The sequence below is a fragment of the Hippopotamus amphibius genome, chromosome 7 (assembly GCF_030028045.1).
Source record: "Hippopotamus amphibius kiboko isolate mHipAmp2 chromosome 7, mHipAmp2.hap2, whole genome shotgun sequence".
NCBI lineage: Eukaryota > Metazoa > Chordata > Mammalia > Artiodactyla > Hippopotamidae > Hippopotamus > Hippopotamus amphibius.
The window spans coordinates 52584166-52611771 of record NC_080192.1 but is presented as its reverse complement, the minus strand read 5'-3'; the positions used below and the strand labels follow the sequence as shown (position 1 = coordinate 52611771).

Below are 27606 nucleotides of genomic sequence, written 5' to 3'. Positions count from 1 at the left end.
CCAAGTTTCTTTTACAACAGTGATTAATATTTCTTGATTGACCACCTGGCAGACTGCACTGGGCTAATCCAAGCTATGAGGGAATGGGATTTCCCTAGATCTGGGCAGGGTTCAACAGAGCCTTCACTTGGATATTCGGAAGTGGGTTTTTATTATTGAATTTTGTTTACACGAGTTGCAGAGTGTGGGCTGATAGTATGGGGTTGAGTCATATGGCATTGCCATCTATTATGTCAAAAATGGTCAAATATCAGCATTGTCATATGGTTCAGCTTAATAGACAATAAATATTTGTTGATTAGAACTGAATAGACTATAGAAATCATTCTATAAAAGATCTGAGGTAGTTTATTGGAAATACAGACACATAGTAAACCAGTAAACTACAAAACAAACCCATTAAGAATAAAGAAATTCTCAATTAACACAGGAGGTTTAAACAGGGAGGTAAATAAGACAGATAAACACACTATAAAGCCCTCCACAATTGCAACAGTTTTGCTATAAACTTGAAAGTTAATTTCTGCAGGAAAACAATAATGGCAATGACAAAAACAACCAACATTTATGTAGCACTTATGTGCCTGGCTTGGTGCTAAGTGCTTTATATACATTTTGCATTTAATCGCTATTAAACCCATAAACCTATTAGGGAAATTATTATCCCCATTTGACAGATGGAAAAGTTAAACTTTTTATTATCTTGAAGGTGAGAACAGTCCAGTTTCTTAGAGATACATTAAATTGAAAAAAAAAACCTTAACAATGTCATCTGCATCACTTGAGTAAATGTAGCAAATCTTTTATAAGGATACTTTTTTTTTTTTTTTAAATAGCCCTTGGGCCTGGGGCAAAGGTTCTCAAGCAAGCATAAGAATCTCTAGGAGACTTTCCCCTCACCCATAATTAGGACCCAATGGATCTTTGTTCCTCCAAGTGTGGTCTTTATGACAGAATTATTGGCATGGCTTAGGAGCTTATTAGAAGTGCAGGACCTCAGGTCTCACTCCAGAAGGCATCAGAACCTTACTTTAACACATTGTATGCACATTGAAGTCGAGAAGTGTGGCTTTAGGTGTGGAAGAGCTCCCGTGTATCTGAATTCCAAACAGACCCCCAAGGTGATTCTGACTTAGGTGATCAATGGTAAGACCATACTTTATAAAACTCTGCCTCAGGACACGATACCAAAATGCAATCCACGGAAAGTACTACGGCAAGCAATTTGAGAATCTAAAGGGTCCACAGCGTCAAGACAAAAATAAGATATGCATGCACGACAGCTGGTGTTCTAATACTCTGGCTGGATCCTAGAATAAAACCTAGCATGTTGGCAGGGCTTCGTTAACTTTTTCATCGTATTCCTTATGTGAAGAGGAGTAGCAGACTGGTCCACCTCAGATGTGAAATTCTTAGATGCTAAAACTATAACTAAAAAAATTGTGTGAATTTGGCACTGGCTCCTTAATGTGTGTGTAGTTAACTTTTAAAATGACAAATTCTTTACCACTAGGACAAAGTGATACTGCAGTAGGTGCATGGTTTATTTTGTGGCTGCAAGGAGCCAGTATGTTCTCCTACCTATTCCCAGGGCTTATGATCAGATAATGAATTAACTTCTACTTCTGGAAATTTGGAGTGGTCCTAAAAGGAAAATATTAGATAACGGAGTGGATTAATCTGTAGTATGGGTCGCACTTTCAGGCATCCCGAATTTCTCACCACTTGCCCCTGAAGAATGAGAGGGTGGCAGGGGAGGAGTGGGTTTTGGAGGGCAAAGTGCAGCCATCCCTGTTGTATAGCTAAGAAAACAGCTACCACAAGGGGGAGCAAAGTCACAGGATTAGATTCACACGTTGCCTGTCTCCCAAATTGGACTGACCCTGGCTTTCTGGATTTTAAGTCATAGGCATTCTCCACATAAGCTTTGTGAGGAAAAATACAGGAAAGATAAGAAGAACCTGAAGAGATAAACCTATGAAAAGAAGAACTGACTTGAGAATCACGCTCAGTGGCTGGATCAGAAGAGATCCACCAAGGGAAAACCATCAATCAGTCTCACACAGTTCACTGTATGTGAACCTGCTTCACAAGTTTAAAGGAACCATAAGTTCATAGGCAGAAGAATGGCAAACTGGGAAAACCCACTTTGGAGGCAAATAGATATGGGCTGGAATTCTGGCCCAGCCAGGCCTTTGCACACTTACTGAACTTTCCAGATTCTCTTTGTAAAATGAAGACAATAACATTCACCTTGTAGGGTTCTTGTAAAAAATGTATTCAAAATGCTTTGTTTTGTTTGGGATCCAACCTTCTACAACAATAAAATGGTGGTTTACTAATATTAATACATTAACATTCAAAACAAAGTTTATTGACAGTTTATTGGGCACCATGATAAAATCAAAGATGATTAAGATGTCTCCAATTTTTAAACAGCTTTCTCTGAAAGATTAAAACTGAGATAACAGTAACAAAGATAACTAACTGAGTAGGTACAAAGGTCTGGTGTTCTTGTAAGTACTTTTTATGGATTATCTCAGTACCTGCTCATAACATTCCCAGGAACTAGGCATCAACCCATTTTACAGATAAGGAGACTGAGAGATGCAGCTCACTTAGGAAGCAGCAGAGCTAGGATTCACCTCTTGGTACCCTGATTTGGGGGCTTGTAACTACCACAGTGCTTTAGGTCTAGACTCAGCCAACAATTCATTTCCAGTGGCTGCATTCTCTGCTGCCAGGTTGTATTTCCCGGGTGCAAATATGAAATAAATCCCAGTAGCACCATGGATGGATGACGTGAACCACATTTAGATTTGACTATAATTATCGCCAAAGTACGCTTCTAGCTTCTGGTCTCTCTTCCCTTCATGGCCAACTCATCCTTCGACGTTACCAGCAGTTATATTTATAAAACATGTATGTCATCATGACCCATCTCTACTTAAAAGTCTCCCTGCTGTCTGCAGAACTACATCCAAGAGCTCAGCACAGGAGGCCTCTCCCAGTTGGCCCTGACCTTCCGTCTCAGCCTCTGCTTTGGACATTCTGGCTCTTCACCCTATACTCTTACATAAGACAGCCCCACATGAAATTAGGGCAGTCATGGATTCTGTAGTTAACCCCCTGTGTGGCAAAATGGAAACAAACAAAACTTTTTTTTTTCCATTTTTTTCCTTACATTCTATTCTCATGTTATAAAATAAAAAGATTTGCTTAAAAATAAAAATTTAAAAGGCCATATAATTAAAAACAGTGTGCATACACTAGCACTTGAAACACACATATATTTAAAATTTTAAAATGTTTTTCACCTCCCATCAGAGATCCGGTATTTTAAAGGTATTTTTTAACACATTTGCACTTCTCCCAGAGTAGGATTCTCCTTCTTCTCCCTGGAATGCAACCCTTTCCCTCTCTAAGGTGGCAGTCTACTCACTACTCACCCTTTAAATCCAGTTCAAATACCACTTCTCTGGGAAGCCTTTCTCCCCAAACCTCTTATGCAGTCCATTTTTCTTTTCTCAAGACTCCCAAAGCCGGGAGTAGCTCTCTTATAGCATTACAGTACTGTCTGTAATCACTTATTTATACAACAATAGATCGTGAGATCCTTTAGGGCAGGGTTCTACTCTCTGAAGCCCTAGATCTTACTTGGTGTTTGGCCCACAGTAAGAAATTTTATCACTGGATACATGAATGAATGATCAAAGTCCCTGCGCTCTTTAGATCTAGCAGGGTAAAGATTTGATACTGGACACGCCTTTCCACAAATCATTTAGATAAATCAGGCTCATAATATTGGAGAAGAAAGGTCCCAAACGCTAAATGTGTCCGTCAAAACCTGGTGACATCCTAAGTGTCACCTGTTTCCCCACCACGCCTTTCCCGCCATCCTGGCCCCCTCGAGCGACTTCTAGGATTGGGAGAATGTGGTGTTCAAGATGGGTATTTTCCTTTGCCTGATGGAAGAGCTTCGCTCTTCTTTGATTCTTAACAGCCAAGACGTTCCCAATTCAGTCTCTGGTGTTCCTACTGGGGTTTGGAGTGGCATCCCTTTCTTCCGTGGATACATCCAGAGTCTGGATTTCCCCACTGGACTCTGAGAAGAGCCCCACCACAGCTCTCGCCCTCTGGTCAGGAGGGGCTTTCCAGCTGCCGGGGCTGCGCAGCTCTGGGAGCCGCTGAGGGCGTCGCGCACGGCCGCCGGGCTCCGCGCGCAGGGCCGGGCTGCGGTTGGCCACAAGAGGCATCCATCTTCCCAGACGAGCGCGGCGCTCCCTCACCGCGCCGGGCGGGGGCGAGGGCGGAGAAGGGAACGCGCTGCCGAGCCGACTCCTCCCGCGAGCCCTGCCCCGCCTCGCCAAGCCCCGCGCGGCCGCCTGGGCTGCGCCGCCCGCAGCTCGCTCCCCAGGCGCCGGAAGTCCGCGGGCCGGGAGCGCGCCGGCAACTTTGCGGCCGCCGGGGGCGCGGCTCCTCCGGGGGCGTGGCTCCTCCGGGGGCGTGTGCGAGTGTGTGTGGCGCCGGCGGCCTCCTGGGGGCAGCAGCGGAAAGGGGGACGCGGAGAAAGAGCAGCCTCGGCGCACGGCGGCCCAGGAGGCAGAGGCCCCGCGAGGCGCTGGCGGTGGACGTCTAAACTCTGCCGGGGCTGCGCCCAGGACGCGTTCTTACGGCGCGGCGGCCGCCCTCGCGGCCGGCGCCCGGGACTCGTGCCGGGATCGTGATTCCTTGTGCCTGCCCGGGGCAATAGCAACCGTGTGTGCCGACGGAGGGGCGGCAGCAGCATCCCCAGCCCGGGCGGGACCCCTGAGCGCCGGGGCCGGCGGCTGGAGCAGGAAGGGAGGGTCGCGGCGCCCGCCCTCCCCGGCTGGCCCTGCCCCGCGCGCCTCGTGCGGGTTGCTAACAATGGTGCGGAGCGCCGGCGCGATCCCCGCGTCCGCCCAGCGGCCGTAGAGGAAGTGGCCGGGCTCGGGGTGGGGTGGGCAGGGAAACGCCCCCCGCCACTCGATCGCTGGAGTTTGCCGGCGCGCCGGGCCTCTCCGGGGGCCTGGGCTCCCCTCCGCATCGCCGACGGCAGCTCGATCCAGAGAGTATGGTGCCAGCTCCCGGGTTAATCTAGTCCTTGGCTCGCTTCTTTTTTTCCCTCCTCCTCCTCCTCTTCCTCCTCTGCCTCCCCCTTTCCCTCCTGTCGGTGCTGCCTCTGGGTTCCTGGCGTGTGGGAGTACAACTCTCTGCCTCTCTGAGGAGACTGGTCGGTGACCCCCTAACAGAACTTGCCCATTGAAAGCAAACCCAGAACAGCTGGATAATGTCCACTCCGAGCAGATTCAAAAAGGACAAAGAGATCATAGCCGAGTATGAAAGTCAAGTCAAAGGTAAGGATGGGAGCGGCTGCCTTGCTCCTTTTGTGTGCTTTCTTGTCATTGTGCTCCCGGAGTTGCATTTCTGACTTGGGGTCCGTGTTGCAGGAAGGTGGTGAGGGACAGTTAGAGCGCCTGGTTGAGCCACCCAGGGATTCGTGCAAGGCAATCCCAGTCCCAATCCTAGTCCCGTCAAGCCCACAGGGCTCTGGAAACCCTGTGGTTCTTCCCCGCTGCCAGTGCGCACCTCTAATAGGGGAGAGCTGGCTTTAACTTAACCACATTCAGCTGGACAACGTACATAGGCGGCAGGCAGCAGCAGTGCTTCCTGCCCAGTTATCATCACTATCATCCGTATTATTTTTTTTAAATGATATCTTTGTCACAACGTAATTTTTTTAAGGGGTCATTTTTCTAAACTCTGGATCTGCAATGGTCTAGAGCTTCATTGAGTGCAGGCAATTTTTGACATTCACACTATTCACTAATGTATTAGGGCGAGTCCCCCTTTTATAAAATAGCTCCCTCAAAGCCTGGCAGTTAAACCAAGCAAGGACTAGTGCAGTCTGACTCCTCCTTTTTTTGGGCCAGAATTCAGTGCCATCTTTCACACTCACATGGGAATATTGCTTTATCATTTGCTGGAGGCCACTTGGATGTGAAATGAAGGTTAGAATATCTGAGTAGTAGTTGTAATCTATTTACATTGTCAACTAATGAAGGAATCTAATTAAGGTTTATTATGCATTTTTACTTAATCTGCCTTGTGGTTTAAAAAATATTTTCTCTCCAGTACAGGTATTTTGTGTTGCTGTTGAAGTGTTTAACAAACATATATTTCTTTTTTTTTCTCCTCCTTTATGGTCTTTCATGGGTAGCCTTTCCTGTCTATTGAGACAGTGGATGGAGTGTTGAGATCACTGCTATTCTTTGGAATATTCAATGCAAAGTTGATAAAAATTGCTTTGTAGACACCTGTGTTTATACAGATGCAATCTTATGAAAGGACTGCAGAGAAAGGCATTCCTGTACTTGTCTTAGGAAAGGCAGGAGCAGCCTGGGGGTTCTTTTGTGTGGTCAAGTTGTGAAAATGCCTGGAGTCCTGTGAGAGGACCTGGTGGGGAAACCCTCTGTCAGTCAGTGTGAATGTGGACCAACTCATCATGGCCAGGAGCAAACACAATATGCAAGCCCAGGAACTTATGTTTCCTTTAGGTTGACTCCAATGATGGAGTTAAGATGAACACTGTTTAGGACAAACTGATTTTTATCTGCTGGCGATTAAGACAAGTTATACTTGTAGGAACTGATTACATTGACATGGAAGTTTTATTAGCAGAGAAGTAATTATTGGAGACAGGTAAACTTTCTAATGAGCATAACCTTTCTTTTCTTAATGGGTCCAACACAGCCAAAAGTCTTTCATTCTAAGGTAGAACTCTTGTTCACAATCACCATTTCTCTGTGCGGTTTTTCCACAGGCTCTTTGTGGCAGTCTCGTTTTTCTGCTACCTGGAGCATTGACAGAATGTACTGCCAAGTATTGGTTTCGTTATTTCTGCTCTAAGGTCACTGTCCATAATCAAGTGTTTATTTGAAAAATATTCTCATGATTAATCTCTTCCAGAGTATGAATTCTATAGTTGTATGGTTACTTATATGCTTTGCGAGTATAGGCCCTCTATATTGACTTAAAAATTAAGACAGTGAGAATTTACAAACAGTAAATGCTGGAGAGGGTGTGGAGAAAAGGGAACACTCTTGCACTGTTGATGGGAATGTAAACTGATACAGCCACTATGGAGAACAGTATGGAGGTTCCTTGCAAAACTAAAAATAGAATTACCATGTGACCCAGCAGTCCCACTGCTGGGCATATACCCAGAGAACACCATAATTCAAAATGACACATGCACTCCAATGTTCATTGCAGCACTATTTACAATAGTCATGACATGGAAGTAACCTAAATGTCCATCAACAGATGAATGGATAAAAAAGATGTGGTACTTGCTAGCACTAATTGATGAGTTTAGTAAAGTAGCAGGATACAAAATTAATGCACAGAAATCTCTCGCATTCCTATACACTAACAACGGAAGAGCAGAAAGAGAAATTAAGGAAACTCTCCCATTCACTATTGCAACAAAAAGAATAAAATACCTAGGAATAAACGTGCCTACGGACGCAAAAGATCTGTATGCAGAAAACTTCAAGACATTGACGAAAGAAATCAAAGACGACACAAACAGATGGAGGGACATACCATGCTCCTGGATTGGAAGAATCAACATCGTGAAAATGACTGTACTACCCAAAGCAATTTACAGATTCAATGCAATCCCGATCAAATTATCAATGGCATTCTTCACAGAACTAGAGCAAGAAATCTTACGATTTGTATGGAAATGCAAAAGACCCCAAATAGCCAAAGCAATCTTGAGAAGGAAGAATGGAGTTGGTGGAATCAGGCTTCCTGACTTCAAACTATACTACAAGGCCATAGTGATCAAGACAGTATGGTACTGGCACAAAAATAGAAAGGAAGATCAATGGAATAGAATAGAGAACTCAGAAGTAAGCCCAAACACATACGGGCACCTTATCTTTGACAAAGGGGGCACGAGTATACAATGGAAAAAAGACAGCCTCTTCAATAAGTGGTGCTGGGAAAATTGGACAGCAACATGGAAAAGAATGAAATGAGAACACTTCCTAACACCATACACAAAAATAAACTCCAAATGGATTAAAGACCTACATGTAAGGCCAGACACTATAAAACTCCTAGAGGAAAACATAGGCAGAACACTCTATGACATCCATCAAAGCCAGATCCTTTTTGACCCACCTCCTAGAATCATGGAAATAAAATCAAGAATAAACAAATGGGACCTCATGAAACTTAAAAGCTTTTGCACAGCAAAAGAAACCATAAATAAGACTAGAAGGCAACCCTCAGAATGGGAAAAAATAGTTGCCTATGAAACAACGGACAAAGGATAAACCTCCAAAATATACAAGTAGCTCATGCAGCTTAATACCAAAAAAGCAAATAACTCAATCCACAAATGGGCGGAAGACCTAAATAGACATTTCTCCAAAGAAGACATACAGATGGCCAACAAACACATGAAAAGATGCTCAACATCACTAATCATCAGAGAAATGCAAGTCAAAGCCACAATGAGGTATCACCTCACACCGATCAGAATGGCCATTATCACAAAATCTGGAAACAACAAATGTTGGAGAGGATGTGGAGAAAAGGGAACCCTCCTGCACTGTTGGTGGGAATGTAAGTTGGTACAGCCACTATGGAAAACAATTTGGAGGTTCCTTGAAAAACTACAAATAGAACTACCATATGATCCAGTAATCCCACTCCTGGGCATATACCCAAAGAAAACCATAATCCCAAAAGAAACATGTACCATACTGTTTATTGCAGCACTATTTACAATAGTCAGGACATGGAAGCAACCTAAATGCCCATCAACAAATGAATGGATACAGAAGATGTGGCATATATATACAATGGAATATTACTCAGCTATAAAAAGGGATGAGATGGAGCTATATGCAATGAGGTGGATAGACCTAGAGTCTGTCATACAGAGTGAAGTAAGTCAGAAAGAGAAAGACAAATATTGTATGCTAACTCACATATACGGAATCTAAAAATGGTACTGATGAACTCAGTGACAAGAACAAGGACGCAGATACAGAGAATGGAGTGGAGAACTCGAGGTTTGAGAGGGGGCGGGGGGTGAAGGGGAAGCTGAGACGAAGCAAGAGAGTAGCACAGACATATATATACTACCAACTGTAAAATAGATAGCCAGTGGGAAGTTGTTGTATAACAAAGGGAGTCCAACTCGAGGATGGAAGATGCCTTAGAGGACTGGGGTGGGGAGGGTGGGGGGGACTCGAGGGAGGGTGGGGGGGAATTGAGGGAGGGCAGGAATACAGGGATATGTGTATAAAAACAGATGATTGAACTTGTACCCCCCAAAAAATAATAAATAAATAAATGAAATTTTAAAAAAAAGATGTGGTACATATATACAATGGAATATTACTCAGCTGTAAAAAGCAAGGAAACTGGGACATTTGTAGAGACATGGATGGACCTTGAGATGGTCATACAGAGTGAAGTGAGTCAGAAAGAGAAAAACAAATATCGTATATTAACACATATATGTGGACTATAGACAAATGGTACACATCAACCGGTTTGCAAGGCAGAAATAGAGACACAGATGTGGAGAACAAACATATGAACACCAAGTGGGGAAAGCAGGGAGGGTTGGCGTGGAATGAATTGGGAGATTGGGATACCAAATTGTATACTCTAAATATATGCTGTTTATTATCTGTTAATTGTATCTCAATAAAAGTTCTTAAAAAAAATTAATACAGTGGGAACTTCCCTGGCAGTCCAGTGGTTAAGACACAGAGTTTCCAATGAAAGGGGTGCAGGTTTGATCCCTGGTCAGGGAACTAAGATCCCAAATGCTGTGCAGAATGGCAAAGAAAAGAAAAGAAAAATCTGTAAAATGGGATGTGTTGCAGTGTTTAAAATTCGTCCATCAAATCCAATCAAAGGAAAAATTACAAACATGGTGAAAATTATTTGGGGAACAAATTCTGTCCCATAGAAAGTGATCTTCTGTCTATTCCCTTCAACCCTCCTCACTTACCTGTGAGTCCTCAGGCTGCTTTATGGTGCTTTACTACACCTGACCTGCCTTTCTCATCAGAGCCTGTGTCCAGACTTCATCTACTTCCCCTGCAATACTACACATCCTGTGTCTAACCCAGATCTATATGCAAATATCGGAACAGGGAGATATCAATACAATGGAATTGGACAATATACACTTTGAATGGCACAAATTCACCTGAATTTACTAGGCAAAAGCAAGAAGACCGTGGAAGACAAATGAGAGTTAAATAGTGCATGAGGCCTGCTGTCCTGTGCAGTAAGAATAGGTCCCTTATTAAGGATAGTTTCAGAGGTAGTAGGATCCTGGTTTTCTAACAGTTTCTTTTCCTGAGCCCCTTTTTAAGGGTGTTTCATCCTGGCAGATACTAGGCCACTGGTTAAAGATATGTGATTTTGGAACAACCAGCTCTTTCAGTTCTAACAGATATTTCATCTGATGGTAAATAGAAGAAAGGTGGCTTATTCTCTTGCTGGAGGAAAACTGAGCTGTGGTGGACTCATTAAGAGAAGACGTTGGTCTCTTCCCGATGAATGAAGCCACATACATTGGACTCTCTGGGAGACTAAAGTGTACTTGTGATTTCTAGAGTTATTTTTGATTATATGTGTATGCATATTTTTTACCTTCTGACTCGAATCTAACATTCTGGAGTATTGTCCTTTCTTATTCTCTCCCGTTTCCCCTAATACCAGTTGCATTTATCTCAGAATTACTGAGGTAAGGGTTTAATTTAAAAGAATGACTCCAGGTGTGTGATTTTGCCACTGTGGCTGACTGCATGTGTTTAGGAAACAGACTTCATGGGGCTGTTCTCAGTGTGAAAAGAACCATCCTAGGTGTAATGTGATTTTATTGTAATTTTATGCATGAGACCATAAATGTATCCAGTTAGATGTGTCATGTGGGGGCAAGTCACTTAGCTTCTTTCTGGGTTTTGGTTTTCTTAAGCCTGTAAGATAAGTTTAGATTCTCTCAATCCTGAGGGTCTTTGAGTCTAATTGAAGATGTCATGTCAGTTCGTATGAATCACTTAGTAAAATTTTCAGCTTTTTGCGTTTTCTCTTGGCTGCCTTGTTTTGAGGAGGGTCACCTTTGCTTTAACTTTTTTTATAATGAATTCACAGACGCTGTGTATTATCTGAGTTCTCAGGGAATTAAAATGTAAGACCACAGATAATACAGAAAAAATAGTAAAACCATATTCAGAAAAGTAGAGCACAAAATTGTAAGAGGGGGAAGAATTGGGAATTATACAAGTAGTTAAAGGAATAGATGGATTTAAACTGGGGACAGAAGGACCCCAAGCAATAATTTAAAAGGAATATGTTAACTAGGAGGAGAAAGACTATTTCATGCGTGTTGGTCAACTTCCCAAAGATTTAGAATCCAGAGAAATTAATCTCTTATTTGTGTGGGCCCTTAAAAAGCAAGACTATCTGGAAAAGTGTATGAAACGCAAACCAGTTGACTATACTACTTTTAGCATCTCTGGCAAAAAAACTTAGCGGTGGAGAAGATTGTAGCAAGTGGCTAACAGAAGGTTTGGGGATTATCTGTGGATTTTAGAGATCTAGTAATTTTTAAATTCTACAGCAGAAATATTATGGAGCCCATATAAAAAATATTGGTTCACATATGAAAGTCAGTAGAATCAAAAGACACATTTTGTGAAGTGGAACTCATGGGTGGGAGGTTGTGTTTGTTTTTAATAATGCGTGTTGTTAGTTGCTAAGAACTGACAGCTATTATTTGAAGTATTTTCCTAGGGATAATCTCATACTCTACGTACCATATGTGCATGAAGTGCCAAGGAAATCTGTTGTTCTTCAACCACTCTGCTGCCTGAATTACAGATAGTACATTTTGGTAGCAGATGGAGCATAAGGAAATGCCAATTCAATTTGATTGACCTCATGTCATGTGATAGGTTTCAATATGGAAATTAAAAGTGCTACTGTCACTCATACGGAACCTGTGTCTACATCTAATGTTCTTTCATTTAACTTGCAATAGAAAACAACAATTTAAATTATGAATTGAAACTTTATATCTGGGAAGGACTTTAAACATTTCCAGTCCAGCCCACTTATAGGGTGCAAGGAGGCATAATGTCAGTTACACAATTAATTATAATGTTATGTGGGACTGGAACCCAGGTCCTCTGCATGTCAGTTGCAGTCTTTTACTTTTAGATTTCTCACAAAGTAGAGTAGGAGATGGAACACTTACCTATTTAGACTTTACATCCTTTGAAGGAATCATAGTTAGATGGATGAGAGAATAGCAACTCTGTTCTGTTAACAGGAGGAGTTAATTAAACTGATTAACTGTAACTATGTTGTTTTTTCACCAAGATCATTTCAAGAACCCACAATGCCCAGGCAGCAGCTTCACATGGTGGCTTTAAGATCAAGGGAAAAAAATATGGTGAATATGCAGAAATGTAACGTGCTTGAAATTTCGATCACACTAATTGCAGCTACTCCAGTAAGCCCTCTTACTTTGTCCAGAAAATCTGATTAGTTTCATGATACCATAAGGAATAGTTTTGGAGAAATTTTTAAGCAAAGCATGTTCTTCTGAAATACAGTGAGTGTTGGAATATGCTATGGGATGGTAAATCTAAGCTCTAACTGTCTAGATTGGTTTGCTTACTCCTGTGCTGTGATGACCAGGTCAGGAACCCCACATCCTCAGGTCTGGTCCAGTTTGAGAGTCCAGACCCTTTGTGGATTGACCAGACCCTTTTTTATGCTACTTATTTTTATTTCGAGTTACACAGCTGAGAAGTAAGATTTTTTAAAAATGGAGTAAACTGTATGTCTGTTCACTTAGTCTGTTTTTGTTTTAGTGGTTTGAAGGCAGAAGCTGGGATTGGAGGCAGTTACTTGAAGACATTTTTAGTTATTTGAAGGTATTTTTATTTGTTGGACCCAAGTTACTTGCTGGTTTATTGATAGCATATATGTGCTCACCTGTTGGTATCTCAAGATGGGAAGAAATAGAACATAGTGTTTAAGAGCTGAAACTTTGGTATTAGCCATTCAGCCCTGCCACTAATGATTTATTTGACGAGTAACAGTCAATTTTTTCATCTGCAAAGTGGGGATAATAATGGTACTTACCTCCTTGCCTCTGTGAGGCTTCTGTGAGGGGATTTGTGGAAAGCCTTTATCACATGCTTGGCACTAATAAATACTCTATAAAAATTAGATCTTGTTATCAGTTTAATTTTGGTTTTCTTTACATTTCAACTGCTTCTTGTTTCAGCTGCTTGTTACATTCTTAGATAAGCTTTTTGAAATTCAAATACATAATCACCAATCTGCTGCCGAAATAGAACCCAAAGTGGGCGATTCTTAAATCATCCTGATAAAGTGCTCTGTACTTTTAGAATGGAGTGAGTTTTGTGGTGGAATTAAAAAGGGATATGTAATAGGCGAACCAGAGAGATTCCCAGCTCCTTATAAGGGTGGATTTTTTTTTTTTTTTTATGTCATTGCTTTTTATCCAAGTACAAGAAACAGAGCTGAAAAGCACATTTCCTGGGCTGCCATGTGTTTGCTTACAACTTTTGTTTTACATTTTCTCTACCTTTATTGATGCCAAATGGAAAATGAAAACTGTAGTCCAGTCAATTGATTTTATTTGCTTGTTGTGAAAAGGATTCTTATGATGTCAGATAAAGTCTCTGACTTGATTTCATAGTTTTGAGCAAAATATTTTGTTTTAAAATCAATATAGAGAAATGCAAATCAAAACCACGAGCTATCACCTCACACCAGTCAGAATGGCCATCATCAAAAAATCTAGAAACAATAAATGCTGGAGAGGCTGTGGAGAAAAGGGAACCCTCCTGCACTGTTGGTGGGAATGTAAATTGATATAGCCACTATGGAAAACATTATGGAGGTTCCTTAAAAAACTAAAAATAGAGCTGCCATATGACCCAGCAATCCCACTAGTGGGCACATACCTGGAGAAAACCATAATTCAAAAAGATACGTGTACATTGTATCTTTACACAGTGTTCATTGCAGCGTTATTTACAATAGCCAGGACATGGAAGCAACCTAAATGTCCATCAACAGATGAATGGATAAAGATGTGGCACATATATACAATGGAATATTACTCAGCCATAAAAAAGGGATGAAATCGAGCTATTCGTAGTGAGGTGGATGGACCTAGAGTCTGTCATACAGAGTGAAGTAAGCCAGAAAGAGAAAAACAAATACCGTATGCTAACACATATTTACGGAATCTAGAAAGATGGAACCTAGTAGCAGGGTAGGACTAGAGATGCAGACGTAGAGAAAGGACTTGAGGACACCGGGGGAAGGAGAAGCTGGGACCTTGTGAGAGAGTAGCATCAACATATACACACTACCAAATGTAAAATAGATGGCTAGTGGGAAGCTAATACAGAGCACAGGGAGACCAACTTGATACTTTGTGAAGACTTAAAGGTGTGGGATAGGGAGGTTGGGAGGGAGGCTCAAGAGGGAGGGGATATGGGGATATATGTATACATGTGGCTCTTTCACTTTGTTGTACAGCAGAAACTGACACAATAGTGTAAAGCAATTATACTCCAATAAAGATAAAGAAATTAAAAAATAAAAATAAAATAAAATCAATATAGATATGAAAAATATCACTTGTAACTGCTAATTTGCTTTTGCTTCATTTGAAAGCACTTTGATATTTTTTCCAGCTTCATTGAGATATAGTTCACATATAACAGAAAGCACTTTAATATTAAAAGTTATTGTCCACGAATCTCCCACACCTCCTGGTACCAGGCTTCATTAAACATCAATTGAATGAATAATCATTTGAATTATTATTCCTTTATAGTATAAACTAACATGGTGATCATTCAGAATTATCTAGGGTGGTCCAATCAAGTATTACCACAAAATTAAATTGAATTCAAATGTGTATAACTTCTTTAGAAAGTCGCAAAGCTGGAAACAATCTAAATGTCCAACAATGGAGAATAGTTAACTAAATTCCACTGGGGAATGGTTAACTAATTTGTACACATAGAATGTTATGGAGTCATTAACAGTGGTTTTTGAAGAACATTTTATGGTATAGGGAAATATTTTATAATAACTGGAAAAAAAGAGAGACCATTTTAAAAAAAGCATGGTTAGAACAAGCTAAAACAGAGCTAAACTGATGGATCACCATGCACAAACGTGTGTCAGCCACACTGGGTAGTGGGATTTCAGCATGAGAGAAACCCCAGTTGGACCTCAGTCTTATATGTCACCAACACATGAGATAAAACTTCACTCCCTCCAAGTTAGGTGTTCTGTGAAGTCAAAAGTTTACAATTACAGTTAACTTCCATGGGAGAGGAGGGCGGGGAAGGATGATGAAATAATAATAATGAAAAATAATCGTAACTGCAGCTAACAGTTATTGAGCACTCACAGCGTGCCGGTCACTGTGATGGTTGCTTTGCATGGGTGGACTCAGCTTTGTATGTACCTACCAAGCTATAACGCGTGGCGGGAGGAATTTCCGGTTATTTTTCCTCCTTGGTATAGGTTGTATTTCCTGTACTTTTGGACTGCAGTATATCCATTCCTTGGTAACTTTCCTGGCCTAATGCAGGAATCTCACGTTGAACTCCACCCTCCGTCAAAGGCAAGGTGCATCCAAGCGAAACTGAACCTCTGCTAATCCGATTTGTCCACAGGACAATTTCAGACTTCTTGTTCACTTACAATTAGTGATATACTTTGGTTTTACTTGCTTTGAGTTCCGTTAACAGTTCATGTGTTGGGGGTGGGGGGGGGTGGGGGAAGCAGCCTCTCTTTTTCCTTTTTCTGGATGAAATGTATGTACAAGCTGTTACTGAAAATTATTTACAATTTAATGAATAATAATAAAAGGAACACCCGGTTAGTAGCCACCCAGGTTAAGAAATAGAACATTACCAGTGCCTAGAAACCCCCAAATTACCCCTTTTCTAACGAATCTCTCTTCATCCTGTTGCTCCCTCAGTAACAATTCTTTTTTTTTTAATTTTTTCTTTATTGTAGTATAATTGCTTTACAATATTTTGTTAGTTTCTGCTGTACAACAAAGTGAATCATCTGTATGTATACATATATCCCCATTTCCCCTTCCCTCTTGAGCCTCCCTCCCACCCTCCCTATCCCACCCCTTTAGGTCTTCACAAAGCAGGGAGCTGATCTCCCTCTGTGCTCTGCAGCAGCTTCCCACTAGCTGTCTGTTTTACATTTGGTAGTGTACATATGTCTCGCATTACTCTCTCACTTCATCCCAGGTTCCCCTTCCCCTGATGAGTCCTCTAGTCCGTTCTCTCTGTCTGTGTCTCAATGCCTGCCCTGTCACCAAGTTCATCAGTACCATTTCTCTAGATTTCATGTATATGCATTAGCATATGGCATTTGTTTTTCTCTTTCTGATTTACTTCACTCTGTATGACAGACTCTAGGTCCATCTACCTCACTACAGATATCTCAATTTCGTTCCTTTTGACCCCTCAATAAAAATTCTGAATTTAGTATTAGTCATCCCCTTGTTTTCTTTAAAGTTTTTTGATAGTTTTATAGTTTTCTTTATAGTTTTGATGTATGTTGTATCCATGCATCAAAAATACAGAGCCATTTTGAACATATACCAGATTTTTTAATGGTATTAAAGAATTGATGTTAAGTTTAAAATCTTAAATAATAGTATTTTGGCATGTATAACAAATCTTTATCTTTTAAATAAATATATGTGCGGCTGAAGTATTTCAGGGTGAAATTATGTCTAAGATTTGCTTCAAGATAATCTGGGGGAGGGAGGAAGTAGTAGGAATACAGATAAAATAAGGTTAGCCAGGAAGTACTTATTGGGTACATTGTTTTATTCAATTTACTTTTGTATATGTTTAAAATTTTCTCTAATAAAAAATTTTCAAAGTAAGTATGCCTTCTTATGACCCATTTTTCACTCAGTTACATTAAGATTGATCTACATTAATGTATATGGCTGTAGTTAATTTATTTTCACTGATATATAGTTTTCCAGTGCATGAAAATACCAGAAGCTATTTATTCATTCTTTATGACATTTGGGTTATTTGCAGTTTTTTGCTGTCATGACTAATAATAATATATAAAATGCTGTGGGTGTCTCCTAGTGTACATGAGTTTCTCTGTATATACTTGCTGGGTCATAGGGAATGTGCATGGCCAACTTTACTAATGTCAGAGTTTTCTCAAAATGCTTAGTAGTTATTCTCTTACCAGCAGTGAATGAGAATCCCACGTCCTGAAAAACACTTAATATGGGCCAATGTATTAGTTAAGGTAAAGTCTAAACTATAATAACAAAGAAAACCTTGAAAGACAATAACCTAAAAATGTAGAAATTTCTCACATAACATTCTGGAGGTGTGCAGTCCAGGATATCAGGACAGTTTTGCCTCCTTAAGTTATCTGAGTTTCCTCCATCTCGTTCCTCTGCCGTCTCCTAGGAGAATGAAGCTGCTGCCTGGTGAAACTGGGTCTTAAGTGTATCCATGTTCTGGCTTACAGGAAGGAAAATGTCTTGAGGAGCGCATGGCCCATGTGTTAAAACCCAGGCCAGGATCAACACAGGGAATTTCCATTCATTTAACTGGTGAGAACTTAGTCACAGGACAACATCTTGTTGCAAGAGAGGCTGGCAAGTGTAGTCTGCTTCCAGCTACAAGTTCACAACCATGGCTGGAGAGGACAGATTTGGGTGGACAACCAGTAGTGGGCACGAAGACTGGGTTTTTTGGAGAGGCAACCTACTGGGGTAAAATGGTATTTTGGTTTAATTTGTAGATCTTTGATTGCTGATGAGATAGAGCATCTTTTCACATGTTTAAGGGCCATTTACTTTTGCCACTAAAATGCTTATTCATACCTTTGCCCATTTATCTGTCGGTTTGTGTTTTTCTTACTGATTTGTGAGTTTTGTTTTGGTGTTAGTATGTTCTTAATGTTGATCTTTTGTCAGTTATATCTGTTGCAAATATCTTCTCCCTGTTCATAGTTCGTATTTTCATATTTAATAAAGATATCTCTAGATAAACAGAAGTTGCTAATTTTAATTTGCTCAAATGCATCAATTATTTAGGCTTGGTGTTTAAGCAGTCCCTCCCTACTCTAAGGTCAGAAAGATATCTGTCTATATCATCTTATAAATGTTTTAATATCTTGCTTTTGACATAAAAGTTTTTAATTCACCTAAAGTTATTTTTCATATTGTGAGCTAGCACTGTATTTTTAGTTCTTTTCATATGGGTGACCATCATTTTTCATTCCATTTGCTAGTTTCTTCTTCTAGAAAGTAATCTACTAGCTGCCGCTGTCTTGATCAGAGTTTCATGTATACATATGTCTATCTCTGGACATTCTATTGTGTTTCATTGGTTTTCCTTCCATGGGAAACCCATGGCATTTTGATTGAAACTGCGTGACATTTATGAAGCAATTAGCAGAGAATTGGCATCTGTATATTAGATTGTAAGTTCTGCTTACCCATGAATATGAATATTTCTCCATTCAGTTAGTTGTTTTTAAAAATCTTACTGTAAAGTTTTATATTTTCTGTTTTTTGTTAGACTTATTTCACTTTTGTTATGAATGTTTATGAAGTCTCTTTTAAAATTGTTTTCTAATTGTTTCTGGTATACAAAAATGCAGTTTACTTTTGCATATTGGTCTTATATCCAGCCACTTTGCTAGTTTATTATTATTTCAAATAATTTGTTCATTTTTTTGGTTAAAAAAATCTTATTATTTGCAAATAAGGACAGTTATATTTCCTCCTTCCCAAACCTTATGGGTTTCATTTATTCTTCTATTTTTGCAGAATTTTGAGTATGCCATTAACAGATGTAGTGAATTGGCATTCTTTGCTTGTTCTGGATTTAAAGGGAGTGTTTTCAAGCCTCTCCTCCCATAAAGGATAATGATTGTATTCAGTTTATTATAGATATTCTTATCAGGTTAAGTAAAGTCTCATGTATTCTCTGTTTACTTGGAAGTTTAAATCATTAATAGTTGGTTGAAAGCTATCTTTTTTCTTTTTGCATCTATTGATATTTTTTCTTCTTAAATCTGTTAATGTAATGAGAAATATTTATAGAATTTCTAATATTAAACCATCTCTGTATTCCAGAATTAAACCTATCTTCATCATTGTATTATATATGTAAATAGTTGGATTCAGTTTGCCAATATTTAGTTTAGGTTTTTGTCTTTTGGTTGTGTTTTTTGGTTTTTGTCTCTAAATTCTTGAATGAAACAGACCCATGGTTTTCCTTTCGGATAATGTCCTTGTCTGGGTTCATATTTCAGTTATGCTAGCCTCACAGAATGCGTTGGAAAGTATGCTTCTCTTTCTATTTTGTAGAAGAATTTTAAATTTCGGAATATTCCTGCTCCTGAAAGGTCGGTAAAACTGCTTATTAGGGTCTAGTTATTTTCTTTGTGTGAGGAACTTTTAACTGCTAATCAGCAGTTAATCATTAGTTTTAATAGAGATAGGATTTTTTATTCTTTATATTTCTTCTGGTTAGTTTTGATGTTATAGTTTTCTAGAAATGCCTCCATTTTGTGTGTTTTCAAATATATTGACATAATGTTGATGATAGTATATTTTTAAAATATTGGCTGATCTGTATTTAATTTAAAATATTATTTTAGGGAATTCCCTGGCAGTCCAGCGGTTAGGACTTGGTGTTTTCACTGCAGGGACCTGGGTTCAATCCCTAGTCAGGGAACTAAGATCCCACAAGCCACGTGGCAGGGCCAAAAAATAAAACTAAAAAATAAAACATTATTTTTTAATATTTATTTTTGCCTTATATCTTTCTTATTGAATCTTAAAAGGGGTTGTCTATTTTTGCTGTTTTTTCTTTTCTCTTTTATTGATTTCTGCTCTTATGTTTACTATCATCCGTCAAATGTTCTTCAGATTTATTCTGTTCTTTGTTTTTTTTCTTTGAGTTGGACATACAGCTCATTTGTTTTTATCCTTATGTGCTACTATCAGCATTTAAGGCAATGCATTTCTTTTCTAATGTATATGTTATTTCTAATAAAAGCATTATTCTTAACAAAGGCATCTGTTCTCCCCTAATAAATATTTATGATAATTCCCCTTAAAGTACCACCTTTGCTTCATCTAGCAAGTTTTGATGTGTAAAGTTTATTAAAATTAAGTTATAAGTATTTTGAATTTTTCATGATGGTCTGCTTTGATCCATGAGGTATATAGGAGTATGACTTAACATTAAAAAAAAAAGTGAGGATATTTATTTTTTTTTAAATTATAATTACTATATTGAAATCTGAGAGTAATAGTGTTTGAAATTAGTTGGGGATTATTTCCTCTTACTATTCTCTGGAAGAGTTCATGTAAGACTGGAATTATGTGACTCTTAAATGTTTAGTAAAGTCATCGAGGTCTAGTATTTTCATAAAGGAAAAAATCTGTCATTGCTTTCAAATTTACAGATTTTCTAATTTATTGACATAAAATTGTTTATAGTATTCTCACGTCTTTTTAATCTTTGCAGCATCTGCTGTTATACTTCTTTTCTGTTGATAACAATTGTTTGTATGTGGGCCTTCTCCCTTTCTTTCCTTGATTGACTTTGCCAGAGGTATATTTATTTTATTAGTCTTTTCAAAGAACTAGTTTTTTGCTTCTTTGATTTACTGTATTGTATGTTTTCTATTTTGTTAGTTTTTCCTCCCTATGATTCCCTTCCTTTTACTTTTTTTGTGAGCATTAATTGCTGATCCTTTTTAAAATTCTTATTTTCCAGGTTCTTTCTTTTCTTCTTTTCTAATATAAACAAGTAAGGTAATAAAACTTTCCTCTAAGTACTCCTTTACCTGCATTCTACAAAATTTTTTTTACGTGTTTATTGTTTAATTTGGGGGCATAGCAAGTGCAGCTCTTCTTTTTTTTAAATTGAAGTATAGTTGATTTACAATGTAGTGGTAGTTTTAGGTGTACAGCAAAGTGATTGTTATATATATATCTGAATATATATTATATATGTAAAATATATATATATATTCGTTTCCAGATTCTTTTCAATTTTAGGTTATTACAAGATATTGAATATAGTTCCCTGTGCTATATAGTAGGTCCTTGTTGTTTATTTTATATATAGTAGTGTGTATCTCTATAAATTTTTATATGTAGTGCTTTGTTATCTTTCAATTCTGTGCATTTTCTAATTTCATTAGGATTTTTTTACTGTGACTCAATCTGTTTAAAAGTGTGTTTTAAATTTTTCAGATTTACAAAGTTATTTCATTTATCATTTTATTACTGATTTATAACTTAATTGCACTGTCATCAGAGAACATGGTCTGATTATATTGATCTTTTGAAATGTTTTTTTGACCATGTTTTCTTTGACCATGCTATTTTACATTATAAGCCTCAACCTCTCCTGGCTCTTACCATCTTCCTTCTGCTTTCTCTCTCTCCACGCCACTTGTTACCATTTGATCTGTTTTATACTGACCTTATCTTGTTTTGGGGCTTTTAAAATTCCTTACTTATGTGAAAGCTGGTGATGTGATTAAAATCATATTTAAAAAATATTCTATCCAGCATATTAGTTTCAGCTGGAAGTCAGGGCTATCTATCTAAATTTACTATACTGTAGGAAAGACAAGTCTAATATTCAGTAGTTTTTTTTTTTTTTTGAGCCCATCAGTATATTACATTTTTTAATTGAGATATAATTGACATATGTTATAACATTATATGTTATAATAACGTTATAATAGCATATTAGTTTCAGGTGTATAGCATGATGCATTAGTTGTAAATATTGCCAGATGAGCACCACAGTAAGTCTAGTTAACATCTGTCATCACACATAGTTAGAATTTTTTTTCTTGTGATGAAACCTTTTAAAATCTACTCTCAGTAACTTTCATAGAATTGTTTTTAATTTCTCCAATATCAAGTTCTGTTTTAGCAAGAGAACCCAAAAGTATGTATAGTTCAAGTTACTGGGAAGAATAAGTCTGTGTGTTTTCCTAAAGAGAATTATAGGATTCTAGTCCCTGCCCTCTAGAATGATGTTCATAACCCAAGATTCATACACTGAAGAGGATACACATACAAGAGAGCAAGTAACGTTACCCGAACACTTTCAGGTTCTTCATATATAGGTTGATGTCTGCGCATGGAAAAATCCAGGATATATGGATTTTAGGGATGCAAATGTATAGAGAGGGTCAGTGAGAGGCTTTGATGTGGGCAGAGCTTGAAACCCACACTTTTCTGAAATAATCTGAGATGCTGTTGGAAAATCTGGGGTCTTGATTCTATTGTTAATCATCCAAAGTCCCGTCTTTCATTGTTGGAGTTTGCAGGTAACAGCTTTCCTTTTCTTGTGGAGCTGCTTCTACCATTTTATCCCTTGGAATTCTACTCCAAAGCTGGCTGCAGTGACCTATGATAATTCAGGGCCTCCTTGAAAAGGTAGCGCCTTCTAGCCGTCTTGGCATCACAGCAGAATAGCCGATGTAGCGTAAGGAGCATTTAAAAAGGTTCCAGCAGTTCTTAAAGTGCTTGATGTCCCAGTTTCTGGGCTGTCATTTCTAACTCCTTCTCAACTGGTGTGTAGAAGACCTCTGGACTTTTGCCCTTCGCTTTTATTATTCTGAAGGTACAGCTTACAAAAACAGGTCCCTCCCTCAGACCTCCAGCAATGAAGATAGAACAATAGGTGTCTGCTTATTTTAAATGTCAGGCACTTTTCACTTCTGAGGACATCCAAATTTTAGTTGGGCTGTGAAAGTAGCATGTTTGAAGAATGGAATTAAGTCTCCAGACATTATTTGCCAAAGAGGAGAGGGTAGGTAGAAGTCATCCTGCTCATCTTGTTTTCCATGTCATGGCCGTGAGGCATATTTTGATGTCTTGTCAATGTCCAATGAACAGAAGTTCTCCTTAAGCAGCAGTGATGGCTTTTCCTTGTGCTCATTGATGGTCTACACTTCAAGGACAGTTCAGTCAAATTGTAACCCCCAAGCACCGGCAGAAATTCTGGAACTCAGAGCCAGAGGTGTGGCCATTGCTTCAGGGAACTGCCTGCTCCCTGTCTTTAGGGGACAGAGAGATAAGGACAGGTAGGTAAAAAGAGCAGCTCTTTAGAAGACTGGTTGAGCAGCCCTAGACATTGGAGGAATGTTTTCTGGGCTGACCCCTGACTCAAATAGTTTGCTCTCATTTCTTTGCTGAGTTTGTTTTCACCTTTCTTTTCATCATTGCAGACAGTGGATGCATTCCCTGGTAAAAAACATGGCACAGAAAGCTGGTAAATTCTGAGAATTTAGAGAAGAGAATTTATTAGATTTCATGTCTCTTAGAAATGAGAGTTTTCTGAGTGCACTACTACAAAAAGAGAAAAGAGAGTTAATGAATCCCTTTTCAAATGGCCACTCCATTGACCTTCTATTGCAGTTGTATTAAAAATGTTCATGGGAACTCACAAATGTGTCACCAAAAGTGTATGTTTGAAAGATTTCCAAACTGTATTTTGATAGTTTAGAGTTTTAATTATACACATTTTTCTCCAAATACCTAATTTACAAATAAATATCTCTAGTTTAAAACTGGGAACTCTACTTCCTACAGTCAGGTTAACGTTTTAGTCGCTTTTCTATTAGGCATCTCATTTCCTCCATCGGTCGGAATTAAATTGTGAAATAATGTACAGAAAGCACTGTGCACTGTCAAACACAATAAAAATGACTTTTATTGTCTTTGTGACATCTTTTGGCAGTTTCTGACATTCTCATAATGGCATGTCCCATTTTCAGATACCAGGTAACACTCTCAAAGAAGCATACGCGCATACATTTATATGTGTTCTGTGTAGCATAGTAGGTTATAGTGTGGCCTCAGGAAACAGACTGCTGGCCTGGGGTCCAGATTCTAGCTCAGCCGCTCTCCAGTTGTCGAACTGTGGGCAAATTACTTACTCTCATCCTGCCTCAATTTCCTTGCCTGTAAGATGGAGATAAAATAATAGTACTTTATTCAGTGCATTGGTAAGACAAGTAGGTTATTGAAGAAACAAACTGGCACACAGTAAGTGCTCAAAAAATATTAGTGTACTGCCATTTTTATGAACTCTGGCTTGGGAAGCAATAATAATAAATTGAGGTTATAAAAGATTTAGTAGCCAAGAGGAGCCTAAGGAGACATGAGGACTAAATCCTGGAACAGGAAAAGGACATTACTTAAAAACTAAGGAAATCCAAATAAAGTATGGCCTTTAGTTAATTTAAAAAAAATACTTAGTATGAATAGGAAAAGAAAACATTTTCTCTTTTTAAAAAATCCCACTCATGTAACTTTTATGGTTATAAAATTTTTTTTGGCTAAAGTACCGAATTGGTAAGGCAAAAAAATGGCAATTCTCAAATAGTTTAGAGTATATCCTCCCAATGGCAACATTGGTATTTCTGTTCATAATATTTATCTACTTATTTGTTTATTTACTGAACAAATGTGGTCATTTGCAGAATAGTTACTATAGATTGGCTTTTTGTTCAACAATAGATTGTCTGTACCTATGGTGCTCAGACCTGGTTCATAGACCAGGGCTGGTCAGAACTATTTATTACTAGTCCATAAGGAGATAAGGTAAATCATGGCCCTGCTTCCTTTATCCAGAAGGTCTTGCTACACACAAATGTCAGCTAAACTAAACAGTGCTTAGTGATGTGTTGACTTAGGTTCTCGCTCGAGCTCTTTATCTCACTGTGGATCTGCAACCAACAGTTCTCTGGCCTGCGTTTGAGGAGTGCTGGTGGGCACGATTCCATAGAAGCATGTAGAGAGCTGCCTTATCCCTTTAATGGCTCTTACTGTTACTTGTTGTTCCTTGTTGATTTAGAGACAAGACTGCCCTTCAGATGGAACAGCGGCGACATTTACCAGTGGCCACCTCGGCACTTTAATCTTCATCCGTTTCAGTGATTGGGCTTCCTTTAGAAAGGTGACACAGGGTAGAGGTTAATATCTTGGATAAGTCCAGTTCAAACTGGGGTTCTTCTGGAACCTCAGTTTTCTAATTTGGAAATGGGTATGATGGTTGTATCTATTTTATAAGATTGTTTTGAGGATGAACTGAAATTACACCTATAAAGAGTGCAGCCCTGCTCTTGGCAAGTAGTAAGGGCTCAGTAAAAATGCGCTACTATAATAATAATGATTATTTACTACTACTGTACCTGAAGCTGTTGTCTTTATTAGTGACAGATTTTTTTCTTAAATAATTTAAAACTCACTTATCTCCAGAGAGATTAAAATTACTAAACAGACTTCAGTTTTACAAAGCAAACACTAAAAATAGGAATGGTTTTTTAGAAAAGCAGTGGGAGACATTTAGCCAATCACCAGAAGCTATACTGGACCCAATCTTAAAAGAATTGTGTTGGTAGGCTTCCTAGGACATTTAGCTACAGAGGCACTTTGTTACAGTTCCTTGCATCATCATTGTTAGGGAACCTCCAGAGATAATGAATTCTATTTTCTTCATGTGTATGATTGCAGCTATAGATGTAGATTGCTCTACCATTAACCTGTGCTCGTTGTTCATTAAGGGCTGCCAAAAATAAATCTGCCAAACAAATGGAGAGAACCGTAGTTATTCTAGCTGCTGTCAAAGGCACACTCCTCTCATTTGCTTTCAGATGGGATATATCTGTAGCGTGTATACCTGTTTCTTTTCTCACTGTAAGCAGAGCAGTGTCCTTCTTAAAGACACCCAAGATAGAGACTCACTGAATGTCCCTGTCAGCGGTAAGTCTTTCATAGCTTCAGTCTGACTTCTCTGTGTTCACCTACAGGTATTCACTGGGCCCTTAAAGTCTTACCATTTGATTGTTTTGAGCTAAGATCTAGTCTCACCTCATAATGAATCAGAAAAAAGCTAATGTATGCTTGTGACCCGATGCAAAATGCCTTGTTACAGTATAAATGTTTCCTGCAGTTATCACTGTTAGTGCCTACAGTACTAGCAGCTAACATCTACAGTGTGGTCACTTTGAGGGAGGTCATATCAGTGTCACCTTACAGATGGGGAAAATGAAACTTAACACTTAGAAACTTGAAATAGTTTCCCCAAAATCACACAGCTACTAAATGGTGGAGCCACCAGGGTTCAAACCTCTGTTCTAGTTCTGCAGAGCAGCGGTCCCCAACTTTTTGGCATCAGAGACTGGTTTCGTGGAAAACAATGTTTCCACGGGCGGGGGCGGGGCGGTTCAGGCGGTTATGCGGGCAATGGGGAGTGATGGCGGAGGCCTGGAGGGTGGGCATCCCAGCTGCAGAGTTACATAAGGACACTGCCGTATAAAAGATTAAATGCTTAGATTTCATGCCATTCACACTCTTGAAACTTCCAGAGAGTCAGGAAGAATGATTGCCATTTTTGTCTTAATAAACAGAGTTCGTATCAATTCAGATGAAAAGTCTGTGTTTTTTGTTATTCAGCGATTATGTACTAACATTAAATTGTTGCCTTATTATCTCAGTGGAAACTCATGATGGAGCCACGTCTTTGTATGAAATAGAAAAGGTATTTGAGGGGAGAAAAAATTTTAAAGTCCTAAATTAGAATACTCTTGCTCAATGTAGTGCCCTGTTCCTGGGGATGAGATTGCTGCCTCAGCTCCTTTGTTACTCCCACCTGCTGGTTCCCCAGTGAAGAGGCCCCTCCCTGTCTTGATTTCTCCTGGGAAAGAAGTGGTATCTCTTTAGCTGGTTCTCTAAACTTAAGATTTCAGTTTTGTATTGCTGTTGTTCCTTTTTGAGTGGTGTCAGGACTGCTGGTAGAACCACTTAGCCTGTATCAGAATCACCTGGAGGGCTTTTGAAGCAGTTTGTTGGGCTCCATCCCACTAGAATTTGCTTTTCTAACAAGTTCCCAGGGGATACTGATGCTGTGGATTGGAGACCATACTTCGAGGACCATTGCTGGAGAAATCAAAGCAATTTTGTGACTTCTTTAAATTAGCCAATTTAGGTGCTAATTTTCCTCCCAATTTCCCTAAAATCTTTACCTTTCTTACAATTGCTTTCAATTCCTGTAAATGGACATCAAATCATGGTAATTTAAACTAAATATAGAAAATACATGCAGCCCTCCAGCTTTTCCCTTCCCCACCCCCATCTTCGGTAATTTGTTAGTTTCTCAAATTGTGAAGAGTCTTTTCTCATCACACCTGGGTAAATTGAAAACTAAAGTGGGAACATGATGAGCCCATGAGGAATAAAGCTTCAATTTCCCTGCATATCTGCATGCGCTTTTGAATTAAGGAAAAACAGCATGAGGCAAGGTACCCTTTTGGGGACCTCCTGTGGCACCTTTCCATTTTTCACTGTCACTGGCAACTCTTAGATCAGTCAGGAGACTTGACGCCGAACTCTGGACCAACTAAAGTGCACGTTGTTTT

The 27606-nt window shown here is 39.2% G+C and overlaps 1 protein-coding gene across 5 annotated transcripts in view; it reads left to right on the top strand.

Moving 5' to 3' along the window:
• The first annotated feature begins 4540 nt into the window (after window positions 1–4540).
• Window positions 4541–27606, top strand: part of SRGAP1 (SLIT-ROBO Rho GTPase activating protein 1) — a 264983-nt gene continuing 241917 nt past the window's right edge. For all 5 annotated transcript variants that reach the window (XR_009054655.1, XR_009054656.1, XM_057741462.1 and 2 more), the window contains exon 1: window positions 4541–5378. Coding sequence is in view for 3 of the 5 variants with exons in the window: in XM_057741462.1 (XP_057597445.1) it covers window positions 5312–5378 (67 nt within the window). In the remaining 2 variants the exon portion in view is untranslated. The remainder of the gene's footprint in view (window positions 5379–27606) is intronic.